General features: G+C 39.8%; 1 protein-coding gene across 1 annotated transcript in view; it reads left to right on the top strand.

Annotated features, from left to right (window-relative positions):
* DNAH14 (dynein, axonemal, heavy chain 14) overlaps positions 1-11,928 on the top strand; it is a 641,625-nt gene extending 629,697 nt beyond the window's left edge. Inside the window, 5 exon segments of the mRNA XM_006871162.1 lie at positions 759-871; positions 2,587-2,720; positions 8,677-8,840; positions 11,054-11,200; positions 11,716-11,928. Coding sequence (XP_006871224.1) covers positions 759-871; positions 2,587-2,720; positions 8,677-8,840; positions 11,054-11,200; positions 11,716-11,928 — 771 coding nt within the window.
* The last annotated feature ends 2,227 nt before the right edge of the window (positions 11,929-14,155 follow it).

The raw sequence follows: 14,155 nt of genomic DNA, 5'->3' as shown, positions 1-14,155 counted from the left end.
CAGAGATGATGACGTGGAGTGATGAAGCGACTGGAGAGACCTTGGACCCAGAGAGGGAAAGGGACTGTGGGCCGAAAACTGGGGGGAGGAGTGGGTTTTGTAGGGGGCGGGTTTCTGGGATATACCCTTTGGGTGGTTGATGATGCATGAAGGGAATTGGAACCATGGCAGTGAGATGATATAAGATGGAATGAATGTAAAGCTAAAGTTCTCCCATGTAAACTATCATATAATTCACAATAAAACATTAAAAAAAAAAAGGACCTTGTAATAGGTAAACAAGGGGCATCACTGAGTCGTCTACAAAGTCATATGGAAAAGGATGTTTTTTTGCAGTATGCCATCACCTGGGACGTAAAAGGGCAGAGGGACATCTTAATCTTTACATGTGTTCTAGGGTCACATTTGTCAAGGTCACAAAGTTCACCATTGTCAAGTTGTAGTCATCTGTAGAGGGGAGGGGCAGGTTTGAGGAGGGATGGCAAAAAGGCACAAAAGAAGAGTGATGAAAACCTCAGCCAGGATGGAAACTTCCAAACGTTTTCTCCAAAGCATTGTCAAGATAGCGCTGTTTTGCTTTGGTAATAATTGTCAGATTTCTCATTATGTACTTTCAGTTGGAAAATGACAAATGACACCCTCTGGCCAAGTTCCTTCTCCCTGGAAGTTGAGCCTGTTAACAGAAGTTTCTAATATGTTCCTAATGGTCACAAAGACAAATCTAAAATCATCATGTGCTTGTTTCTAAATTCCAACAGAAACACTCCTACAAGTCATGTAAGCCCCTGAGTTCCTGGGTTAACGATCTCATCCAGAGACTGAATTTCTTCAATACCTGGGCTAAAGTGGCTTACACTGCAATACATCGCAGGTATGGATGGAAGCTGCTTTATAGTTCTTCCTGTTTGCTTAAAGCTTACTAGTTTATGACATAGTTTTACCTTCTTGGCCTCTGGTTTTCCAGGGAGGGATTCTTCTTTCAACTTAGGGTAAAAACATACTGAGTCTCATGCAAGGTCTTTATGCTTTAAGTGACAGAGATAGGTCTAGAACCTAATCCATTTCCCTTCCATTTCTTCTGGATTGAGAATACCAGCGGGGGGAATTTCAAAGAAAAGAAAAACCACTTACATCTAATTGTTCAAATTTAGTCACAATACGCAACAGTTTTAGAGGCAGTAGCTAAAATTTAATGAGTGCTCACAGTATGTTGAATATTTTTCTCAGTGCTGACTCATGCTAACTTACTTAATTCTCATAGTTAGCCTATGCTATGGGAGTCCTTGTGTGGTGCCATAGGATAAGCAGTCGACCTCAAGGTTAGTTTGAACTGCAGAGTTGGTGTTCGCCAACCGCTCCTCAGAAACCCTATACAAGGTCATTATGAGTCAGAACAGACTTGACAGCACTTAACAACAACAATAACATGGTGTGGCGCTAAACAGCTAACCACAAGGTTGGCGGTCCAAACCTCCCCGCCACTCCTCAGAAATCCTATATAATGTTGCTATGAGTCAGCACCAACTCAACAGCACACAACAACAACAATATGAAGTAGGAATTATCAACATTATAATCCCCATTTTAGAGATGAGAAAACCGAGGTATGAAGATATGAAATTACTTGGCCATCTTTTCACAACTAGAAAGCAGAAGTTTTGATTTTGAACCCAAAAATTCTGATTCCAAAGTCTGTGCGACACTACCTCTCATGCCACTGGCCTGTAAGTGAATGCTCCAAACAGAACAAATACAGAATCTGACCCATATACATATACACAGACCCTGGTGTGGCACTGTGGGTTAATACGCTGGACTGCAAAGTCGGTTTGAACCATAAGTTCGGCAGTTCAAGTTCACCAGCCACTCCTTGGAAACCCTACACAGGGTCACTATGGGTTGGAACCAACTTGATGGCACTTAACAGCAACAACAAATACATGTATGTGTATACATCAAATACTGACTTGATGGCAACAGCAATATACATATATATGTTGTTGCCATCAAGTCAGTTCTGGTCCATAAGGACCCTGTAGAGAGTTTCTGAGGAGCAGCTGTTGAGTTTGAACCACCAACCTTGCAGTTCAAATTGGCTTTATGGTCAAGTGGTTGTCCTACAGCACCACACTAGGACTCCATGTACATAAGAGAAAGTTAGCAATTCAAAAATCTGTGGAATTCAGCAAAGACTAGGCATTATAATACCAACATTTCTTGTTACCTAAATCCATTGCATTCCAGTGATTTGTGGTTTCCTGTTTTCCCTCACAAGCTTCAAAGTCATGTGTGGTTTCCATATTAGAGGACAAGGTTCCTGAGCTGGGGGAGATGAAAAGGAAAAAAGAAAAACTAGGAGGAACTGAAGGGAATTTGCCAGAACATCTGAAAGTTTGCGGTTAGTATGCCAGTTGTTGTTGTTAAGTGCCGTCGAGTCGATTCTGACCCATAGTGACCTTGTATAGGGTTTCTGAGGAGCAACTGGTGAACTTGAGCTGCCTACCTTGCAGTTCAAATGGCTTTGCAGACTAGTGTTTTAACTAGGACTCCTGTAACCAATCCAAATTGTGTTCTGCTTTCCAATAGGTATATGAGATTTCTCACAGCGTGGAAGCAGTCCATTCCATCAGTTAACCCAAAATCCAAACACCCTGCTGAAAATGATTTCTTTGAAGGCTTTCCTGCAAAATACTGGCTCCCAGCCTTCTTCTTTCCAGAAGGTGAGTATTAGAACAAGATATGAGCCCCCTACCTACCCAGACAAGGTTGTAGTGGGCCCTCTGCCACATTCTGCCTGTCCTCCCTTTAGGACAAGCCCAGATCATAATACCTATGTCCTTCCCAGGTCCCTTGTACACTAGGACCTGATGCTGTACTAGTACAGTGTCTCCTCCCCCTGCCACCCATATCCCCACACTCCAAAACAAACCCATCCTGGTCACAGCTCACTTGAACCTTGGTAGGTGACAGACTTCATCGTCTCTATAATCAGTCTATGGTATGATGTCAAAGTCTGACACTAGACCCCTCCCCAGGGAACGCCTGTAGATGGGCATCTTACCCAAGGGATTGATTCCGTGTTTCAACTATTTTCATTCATTTAAGAAGGAATTCATGATTGAATGCTTGCTGGGATCTGGGTCCCACCTACATATGTCCAGTCAGAAAGAAAGATATCTAACAAGAATATTTTAGGATTGTAAAGGGAAAACCCATAAAGTCTGTTTTCACTCCCTAGTACCTATTCCAACCCACAGCATCAAAAAACTATCAATAAATATTTGAAGAATAAATGACTTTCTGAAAGAATATATGGATGAATTGTGGTTGTGAAACATAAAATAAGGTACCCTAAACTAAGGATGAGGAAAGACCACTAGGGAAGCAACTTCCAAAATGAGACTTGAAGCATGTCACCAGTTAAGTATTCTTCAGACAGGGACATATGGGTATAGAAGGAGAAGAGAGCAGCAAATACTTGCATTATATTGATTAGATGCCAAGGACTATCTGTGCCCCAATAATCTGAGAAGCTGGATGATATGAAGAAGATGCTACATCAGAATTGCAACCTGCGATATGCACATAACACAACCTTGCATGCCGAAGTGGAGATGACTTGAAGCACTCCTAGTGAAGATCAAAGAGTACAGCCTTACCATGGATTACACCTTGACATAAAGAAAATAAATTTCCTCTCAAATGGACCAGTAAGTAAAATCATAACAAACAGAGAAAACATTGAAGTGGTCAAGGATTTCATTTTACTTGGATCCACAGTCAACTATGATGGAAGCAGCTGTCAAGAAACTAAATGGCATAATGCACTGGACAAAGATGCCACTCTGAGGATGTAAATGTGCCTGACCCAAGCCATGGTATTTTCAAATATCTCATGTACTACATGCAAAAGCCAGCCAATGAATAGAGAAGACTGGAGAATTGATTCATTTGAATTATGGAGTTGACTCATTTGAATTATGAAGAGTACTGAATATACCATAGACTGCCCGAAGAAGTACACCCAGAATGTTCTTAGAAGCAAGGATGGTGAGATTTCATCGCACTTACTTTGGACATGGTATCTGGAGGGACAAGTCCCTGGAAAAGAACATCATGCTTGGTAAAGTGGAGGGTCAGCAAAAAAGAGGAAGACCCTCATTGAGAAGGACTGACACAGTGCCTGCAACTGAGGGTGGCACAGGACTGGACAGTATCTAGTTCCATAGAGTCTCTGTAAGTTGGAACCAACCTGATAGCACCTAACAACAGTACCATAGTACTGTTAAGGACTTTGTATATATTAAGTCATTCAGTTCCCATGACAATCTAATGAGGTTGTTACTGCTATTATCCCTATTTGGCACAGAGTTGTTAACTAATTTTTTCAAAGTCATAAAACTACTAAGTGACTGAGTGAAAATTTGAACTCAGACTATCTGACCTAAAAATTCATGTGCATAACCACTACACTAAACTAGGAATAGCATTCTCACTGGAAAGAATTCCATTCAAAGGTCCAGAGATGAGAGAGAAAGCCACATTAGAGAACCCAAGCGTTCACTGTGGTCAGAGTGAAAGGAGCCAAGAGGAAGAATGACGTAGGATGAAGCTGGAAATAGAGTCATGAGCGGTTCCTGGGGACTGTGTAAAGACACTAAGGGGATTGACTTCATCCTGGGACAATGAGAAACCATCAAAGTGTTTTAGGCAAGAGATGTCATGATGCAATGGTTTTAGTCTGGTAGAAGGCAAGGATAGATTGGGGAAGGCAAGAGCGTCTGGGAGGTGACGTATCAGATTGCTTTATTCTCCAGGCAACTGATGATAATAATTGGAGTCTGGGGATAGTGGTAGAGTTGAGGACATTTAGGACACAGCATAATGGAGCTGGACCCCATTTTTTAAAAGATGGGATAGGGTGTGTGAGAGGGAGAGAAGCGTTAAGCATGACTTGTAAAGCTGAGTTGAGTGGATGGTTTTATTTCCTGAAATAGGGAACACAGGAAGAGGAAAACAGTGATGAGAGGCGTCAAATGATAGTCCTCTTGATTTTGAGATGATAGTCCTGTTGAGGTACTGAGATGCTCAAGTAAGTGTCTGGTAAACAGTTAGCTGTATGGTTCTAGAGCTCAGGAGGCAGTCCAGGCTAGAGAGAAAGGGTGGTCAGCGACCACTGAACACCTCAGTTGACGCCCGCATGTGCCTGCCACAGGCCCTAAGATTATTAAAGCCCAGGACTTGTCTTCCTGAAGTCCTTGGGTGGTGCTAAGTTAATACGCTCAGCTGCTAACCAAAAGGTTGGATTTTCAAGTCTACCCAGAGAAAAGCCAGGTGTTCTACTTCTTTAAAAACTCATCCATTGAAAACCTTATGGAGTACAATTCTACTCTCACATGTGGAGTTGTCATGAATCAGAATCGACTCAATGGTAAGTAGTAGCCTGTCCTCCTGAAACCTGAAACCCATGCTAAAGGAGGGCAGGGTCACTTCTGGCATCTTTGGCCTTGAAGAGTTCTCAGGGAAATGGAGAAATCCCAGGCAATGGCATGAGCAAAAATATCATCACGAAACTGCATTGTCTGAATGAAAACTCTCATGTCACAGCAGAACAGAGACACAGGATGGGACAGGGTAAGGGGACTTCAGTTGCCCAACTGAGGAGATTGAACTTAATTCTATGAGCACTGACATGGTGGATTCTGGACAAGGGCATTACATGACAACAAGTGGGATGAAGTGACCAATCTGGAAATTTATGCAGATAAGGTTAAAAGGAGCTGGTCGAAAGAGGAGAGCAGTTAAGACATGTGTTAGAGATCCATGTCCGTGCCCATTACCACATGCTGAAGAGAACTCAACAATTATTGAAGTCAGACATCAACAAGGAATTGCCAGAAGGTCAAGCTGGATTCAAAAGAGGATGTGGAATGAGGAATATCACTGCTGATTTCAGATGTATCTTGGTTAAAAGCAGAAAATACCAGAAAGATGTTTACCTGTGTTTTATTGACTATGAAAAGGCATTTGATTGTGTGGATCATAGCAAACTGTGGATAACATTACAAAAAAAAAAGGGAACTCCAGAACAATTGTGTTCAGGAGGAATCTACCCATAACCAAGAGACGGTCATTTGAACAGAACGCAGTTTCTGCACAGTTTAAATTCAGGAAAATTGTGTCAGGGTTCTATCCTTTCACCATTATTTCATTCTATATGCTGAGCAAATAATCTGAGATTATTATACTATAATATTAAGAAAACATGGCATCAGAATTGGAGGAAGGCTCATTAACAACCTGCGATGTGCAGACAAAGCATCTTGCTTGTGGAAAATGAAAATTACTTAACGCATATTGATAAACTGACTACTATGGATTAATACCTGAATCTGAATAAAACAGAAATCCTCACAATGCAAAACAACATCATAGTAAGTGGAAAAAATTTTTAGTTGTCAAGAATTTCATTCTACTTGGATCAACAATCAAGGCCCATGGAAGCAACATTGGGCAAATCTTTTTGAAAGACCTTTTTAAAGCTCTAAAAAGCAAAAGTATCACTTTGCTGTCTAAGATGCACCTGACCCATGGTCTTTTCATTCGCCTCATATACATGTGAAATCTGGACAATGAAAAAGAAGGCAAATGGATTCCAACTGTGGTGTTTGTGAAGAATATTGAGACTTCAAGAGAATGAACCAATTAATCTTAGAAGAAATAATAGCCAGAATGCTTCTTAGAAGCAAAGATGGTGAGAATTCATCTTGCTGACTTTGGTTACGTCATCACTGGTTGCTAGAAAAGAATATCATGCTTGGTAAAGAGTCAACAAAAATGACGGAAACCCTCAATGAGAGGGAATGACAATTTTCTCAGCAGTGAGCTCAAACATATCAAAGATCATGGAGATGGTGTAGGACCCAACATTTCTTTTCTGTTAGAAGGTCACAAGGAGTCAGTCAACTCAACTTTAACAACTACAAGATCTAGAAATGCAATCCAAATTTGTTTTTACAAAACAAGACATGTTTATAGGTTCAAAGAAGTGGGAAGGAAGTCAAGGGTTTTAACTTCAGGCATGGCTGGCTTCCAGGTGGATGAATCAGTGTTACTCTCAGCTTGCCTCCTCATACCTCAGCTCTGCTTCCCACGATACTTTGGCTTCATTTTTTTTCCTACCGCACATTAGCCTTTTTCCATGCAGCCAGACAGAACCGTTCTGTTGTGCATAGGGTCAATATGAGTTAGAATTGACTCAACAGCACCTAACAGGGAGACTAATTGCCATCAGCAGGTGAGCAACACAAAGAGCCTGCCTTCTCCAATGTCCCTATTTCATTTTTTTTAATGTTTTATTGTGAATTATATGTTAGTTTATATGAGAAAACTTTAGTTTTACATTCATTCTATCATATATCATTTCATTGCCATGGTTTCAATCCCCTCCATGCATCATCAATCGACCAAAGGGTATATACCCTACAAACCCTTCCCCTACACTCCCCCCTCCCTCCCCAGTCTTCAGCACACAGTCCCTCTCCCTCTCTGGATCCACAGTCCCCAGCCGCTTCCTCACTTCACGTCATCGTCTCTGTCTCTATCTCAGGCATCTCTGCTTCTCTGGGTAGGGACCTGCTCTGGGCTCTTCTCTGTTGATGGTCCTAGAGACCTCTGCTCCAAGACTGGAGAATTAATCACTCCATTCCTTGCTAAAAAATGTCTGCCTTTACATTTCCAACCCTCATAATCAGTCCTGATAACAATTATTCACTATAGTATCACAAGTGACCCATCTGTATTTCATCACCTCCGCCTAGACAGATTGGATAGTACTCACTGGAGATTCTGCCTTCCTCCATGCCCCCTAGCTCTAGGTTCCCTCTTGAAAGCTTGTAAGCCTGTCACTTCTTGCCTTTGTAGTCCCCTCCCCCCCCCCCAATTTGGGTATCCAATGTCCAAGTTGCCCACCTCTGTCTACTCTGTGTGTGGAGGGGTGGGAATGTTTCTTGCTGTAAGGATTTGTTCCCTCTTTTGAGTCACTGCATCCGTAGGTGTAGGTCAAGTTCATCAAATTGTATCAGATCACTCTTTTTTTCCTCTTCTTTCTTCTCCTGGTTGAGCTCTGATCATCCAGTCATCTGGTCCAGGACTATTTCATTTCTTGAGAAAGATTCTGATTACCTCACTTGTATTTTGTACAAGGGGACTTCAAAAAAAGTTAGTGGGAAAAATGGAATTGGAAGAGAAGGAATTTTCTCGTGAAGTTTTCAAAATTTTCTCATATTTGCCTCTAGTATCATCATTTGTTGCCAAGATAATGAGAGACTAAGATCTGCCAATACTGGGTCAGAGGTAGATAAGGCCCTGGGATTTATATCCTCTCTGTACCCAAAAGGAATAAGGGCTGGGGGTGTTGGCCCTACAAAAACCACCTGCATTCACACAAATTACTGCAGCCAGCCCAACGCCTATCGCCAAGGCCCAAGTTAGGTGGGCTCTCTTCCCACCCAATACGGTCTCACATTATCTCTACCCTCCTCTTTCTTTTCCTGACTTGCTTCTACATGGGTCCGGTCCATTCCATTCTTCCCACACCTTCCCCTGACGTATGCAAATGTTGAGGGAGTGCACATGCCTTAGACTCACAGGAATTGTTGGTGTTTCTCTCTGAAGGTTTTCTTACTGCTGTACTTCAAGACTATGGAAGATACCATGGAATCTCCATAGACACCCTCACATTCACCCACCAAGTGATTGCTGACACCGCTGACATGGAAATTGTGGAGTTCTCCAGAATGATCCAAAAAAAACTCAACATTGTGAGGAGAGCCTTTCAGGTAACAGAGTACATAAAATTTAGAAAGGGTAAATCATTCATTCATCCACTCCCTCAACAAACTTTTGTTTAGCATTATGTGTGCCAGACACTCTATTAGACCTTAGTTGTTGTTGCATGCTGTGGAGGTCATTCCAACTCACAGTGAGCCTGTAAAAGGATTTCCAAGGCTGTAAATCTTCGGAGAAGCAGAAAGCCTTTTTGTCAAGATGAGTGCTTGGTGGGCTGTAGCCATCAACCTTTATAGTTATCAAGTCCAGTGCTTATCCTACAGTTATACCGCACTCCATTAGACCTTAGATACTTAGGATAAACAAGGAACAGCCCGTCTTCAAATCCAAGTGCCATCAAAGTTCACCTCTCCCACTTTTTAAGAAGAAAAATTTTAAGTAAAATACTTAAAACCACAAAGTAGATTAATTTAAAGCTATAGTTCTCCATTATAGTCCAGAAGCTCTGCTGCAATCTGTTCAGCATCGCAGTAACATGCGAGCCTCCACTGGCGAGGTGGCGGTGGCTGTACAGGCGGGATACTGGCCTGAAATGAATCCAGCCAGGCCTCCCCTATGGGAAGGCTGGTTACCTGAATGATGCTTCTATCATGCTCACTGCTGAACAGGCAGGTAGTAGTTCGAGTCCACTTACTGTCACCTTGGAAGAAAGGCCTAGTGATGTACAGTTCTACTCTGGCATTCTTGTACATCAACTCTACAGCAACTGGTTAACTGATTAGTAAATACACAGAATGAATGCTGTTGAGGTCAGCATTAAAGACGGCAGGACAAACCTCTCCATATGACTGCTCAACTGCCTGAGTGTCTAGCCACTCAGTAACCACTCATAACACAAAGTGCAGCCAGGCTCCAAGGAGAAACCCCCCACCTATCTTGCAACAGCACTCAACTGAAGATGGTAAGATAGAGGTGACCCAAGGTAGGAGAAAGGGGTACACCCCACCACTCCTCCTTCACTTTGGGTCCCACTGATTTAAAGGGTCATGGTAGTTTTTACTAAATTCCACTGTGTCCTAATAATGTCTACTCCAGGGACAATACAATATAGTTTCAGAAGTTATAAAGTATACATGCACTTGGTAGAACAAGTCAGCCCAATTGTTCTTTTTAATAGCTGTCTTAATTTTTATACTTCCTCTTCTAGGAATGTGAGAATAAGCTTATTACACTTCATTTTTGTTTAAACTATTGAGATTTTGATCTGATGGCAATTTCTAAATTGACAGAACTGGTATCTTTTCAGTATTGTTTTTCATATAGAAACAAGGTTACTTTCTACTTGTTCAGATCTTTTATGTCCTTCAGTAAGTTTTGTTTATATAAGTATTAGAAAGTTATGAGATTGTTTCTGTATTTTATAATTGTTGCTATCATAAATAAGATCTTTAATGTTCTGCAACTTTGTAGTTGTTGTAGATGTACTCATCTCCAATTTTTTTCTACATCAGACATGCTAAGTGTTCCTGTTTACTTTTTCAAACAAGCCTTTATGTTTGCTGTTTGCACTTTCCTTTGTTACCTTTTTCGGGTTTTTGTTTTTGGTCTTTAACTAGCTTCTTTTTTTCATTGAGCATAATATATAGGACACAAATCTTAAGTATTTCAACCAACCACCCAGGTCAAGAACCAGAACAATGGTTGGCATCTTGATAGACTTCCTCACTTCTCTTCCAAGATAGTAGTACACTTCCTCAGAGGTGAGCACTATTCTGGCTTTCTAACACCTTAGATTGGGGTCCTGGTGTGATGCTGTGGGTTAATGAGCTGGACTGCAAAGTCAGTTTGAACCTCAAGATAGGTGGTTCAAGCTCACCAGCTGCTCCTAGGAAACCCTATACAGGGTGGCTAAGGGTTGGAACCAACTCAACAGCACTTAACAACCACAACAATATTATCTTAGATTACTTTTTTCCTATCTTGAACTTCCTATGAATGAAATCCTATTAGGGCTTAACTATTTTTCAATAATCAACTCAGGAACACCACCGCTACAAGCTTAAGCGCTCAGAGTAGGGAAAGAATTAATTATTCATCTTAGGCCCAGGAAGGCATGCTTTGGCCAGGGACGGCTCCAGACTAAGATGGAAGGGAAACAATCTGCCTCTGGATGGAGCCCACAATGAGGCTTGCTGCTGCTACAGCTAATGCAAAAGAGAGTCCTACGTGGGGAAACACTCACCCAGACCATTTTTAATTCCAGGGCACAGACTCATCACATTTTGGAGTTCATATTTTTGGTCTGTTCATTGATGGAGCAAGATGGAATCATGAACAAAAAATATTAGATGACTCACTGCCTTTTGAAATTTGTTGCTACTTTCCTGAAATTTACTTCTTACCAACAAAGGTAACCACCCCAACGGCTTATACTAAATCTTAACCCTCTGAACTCTTCTCAGTAATATGAAAACATACCCTCCAGTCCTCATTCCCTGTGATTTCACAAAGGAAATTTGAGTTGAGCACAAACTATATTTAAAATAGCCCAAAATGTTGGTAATATTAAATGCTGTATTGTTGTGTTGTCAAGTGCCATTGAGTCGATTCCGAACCATAGCAACCCTGGATAGGGTTTCCAAGGAGCAGCTGGTGAGCTTGAACCACCGACCTTGCAGTTCAAATGGCTTTGCAGTCTGGTGCATTAACCCAGCTGTATTATTACCCCATTATTTCTCAAGAATATGTGCTAGAAAGCCTTAATAGTTACTCTTTAAAATTCTCTAGGTATAATTTCTATATGTATCACATTAACCATCTAATAAGGGTGTTTAATCTGTAACCCCCAAATCCAGCACATAGGAAATGAGCTAATTAATGGTTTGCCTGCATTATAACAATTTAACTATTTTTTGTTTCCTTAAGATTCCTACTGAAAAACCAAAAGCTTCTGGCCAGACAGACTTAGAACTTTATACTTTTGAATGCCCCCTTTACCAGACACCGCAAAGGTCAAGAATTTTGACAACTACCAGTTTATCCACGAGCTTTTTAACATCGGTGTGTTTACCAACACAGAAACCACCTAGTCACTGGATAAAACTGCGGGTTGCATTACTGTGTGAGATGAAAGAATGAGAAATAAATGTCAGTTCCGAATCATTTTTTTTTCCATTTTATTTCTTGACTATATTCAGATTTATATTCTAAGACACTGACATATATACTGTGTTCAACCAATGTACTCTCTTTCCGTTACATGTTGAAGATTTCACGTGCAGATGGAATCTTCCAGGCCTTTTAATTTCACACACATGAAACCTGGTCTGCTGATTCTTTAGAAACTGGGTTCTAGTAAAGGACAGCCTAACCAGGAATGCAGGGTTGACTTTTCTAAAAGTAAAGGCCGTAACACCTGGCATGGTATTCAGAAGAGCTTTTTTTTATAAAAACTTCTGCTTTCTGCCCTGTTATACATAGTAAAATTACACATGTAGGGAGTTCTGATGTGGTGCTGTATAATAAGCTAACCATACTGCTGGTGGCTCAAACCTTAGAAACCGTAAGCAAGTTCACTGTAAGTCAGAAGCAACTCGCCAACAAAAATATATACATGTAGAGTAGTAGACTCTTGGCTTAAATGCACATTTCCAAGTCAAGAAGGACCATCTTCAATTTAAAAAATAGGACTTGTTCTCGTCCTCGTTTCCCACTGAAAAACAAATCCTGAGGATTCAGTACATTAGATTAATAAATAAATGTGTTTCTATAAGCTGCCATTATTGAACAAATGATTGACAAACTCCAGTTCCAGGCAAAAATAGAGACTTCATCAAAAGCAACATCTTTTTATTTTCAACTTTATTTCAAACTTAAAACTTCATTATAAAACTTCTACTTATCAAATAAACATGTCAAAAACAAAATGGAAAAAAAAAATTCTAGCTGATGCCCATAAGAAATTATAGCACGTGCTGGTATCAAGGCTTTGACAATTCATTACCAGGGAAAGAATCAAACATCCTTCCTTTCCCACAGCTTCCTTGGTGTATCTAGCACTGAGACAACACTCGCTGGTGCCAGGAGAAAAGTGTCATTAAACTGCTTGTCCACATCAGTAAGTACTAACAAAACTGACAGTTTCACCATTACAGTTTACCAGCTAGCTATACGCTGAGGAATGATAAAGCAAACCAACTTCATGATCACATTAATTATATTCTTCAAACTGCAGTACAGAGTAAGCACTGCACATTTCAATGGCTCATTACATTACATTCTATGTTTAAAAAGCTGAAAACAATTTAACTCTCAATGAATTTGCTACTATTCCATTATAGGCAATTAATAAAGGAGACTACATCAACTGAGCTAGAACTTAATGGTTAAAACTACCTTACCAGCATATCTACTGAACTAAAAAAAAAAAAAAAAAAACTATTTTAAACTATTACCTTGAGTTATTTTTAGATGATTATACTTCTAAAGCTGAACACAACACTCCTTTACAAAAAGTAGTTTTGTAAATATAAGGATATACAAAATACAGTATATAAACTGTATAAATGAAACAGTAGCAAAAACATGTTTAAGTCAAAAACATACAAAAATATTAGCCTGCAATGGCAAACTTTCAAACATCAATGTGTAAAAATGTTTAATTACTCCAAAAATATATACTTATTCTATTTTTTCCATTTGGAATAGTTTATAAAGGCAAACACCTGCAATTGAGGTAGCAAAGCCAAATTCACAAATTTTGGATTAAGAAAAATATCCTTCCTATGTTTTATAGCATCTTCTATACAATACTAAGTGAATTCTAATTGTTCCCAAAAATTTAACTCACAAATGTACTACTTTACAAAGTTTAATTTAAAATACTGAAAATGTTTTTGTTAAAATACTTAGCCCTGACAGTTATCTCACATTTAAAATACTGTACAGAAAACTCTGAAGTCACCATATATTACATAAAAGCAATAAGCTTAGTATTTACATTTTCAAAAGCAGTTTTAGAAGCTGAGGTTATTAAGTCAACTGCTTCTACAAATGGTCTCCCTTTAAAGCCATCTCTCATCCCTCTAACACTTAGTATTTTACAAAGGACAGTTTTCATCTTTAAATCAATATAGTTAGTAAACAATTTAATTAAAACGAGTTAAAATTGTACACTTTCAATGCCAAAAAAAAAAAAAATGAAGTTTTAAAATATACAGCAGTGTTTTAAGAAAAAACAGCAAAACAAAATCAAAATTTGAAAAGTAATCTAATTCAGTAAACATGTAAGACGACCATTTTGTGTTTTCAGATTTTTAAGCACTGACTTAAAAGTTTCTGCTTAAAATTAAACTTGTAACATCTT

The sequence above is a fragment of the Chrysochloris asiatica genome, unplaced genomic scaffold (genome assembly GCF_000296735.1).
Source record: "Chrysochloris asiatica unplaced genomic scaffold, ChrAsi1.0 scaffold00161, whole genome shotgun sequence".
Taxonomy (NCBI): Eukaryota; Metazoa; Chordata; class Mammalia; order Afrosoricida; family Chrysochloridae; genus Chrysochloris; species Chrysochloris asiatica.
Note: the sequence above shows the minus strand (reverse complement) of the source record. Positions and strands in the feature narration are given on the sequence as shown.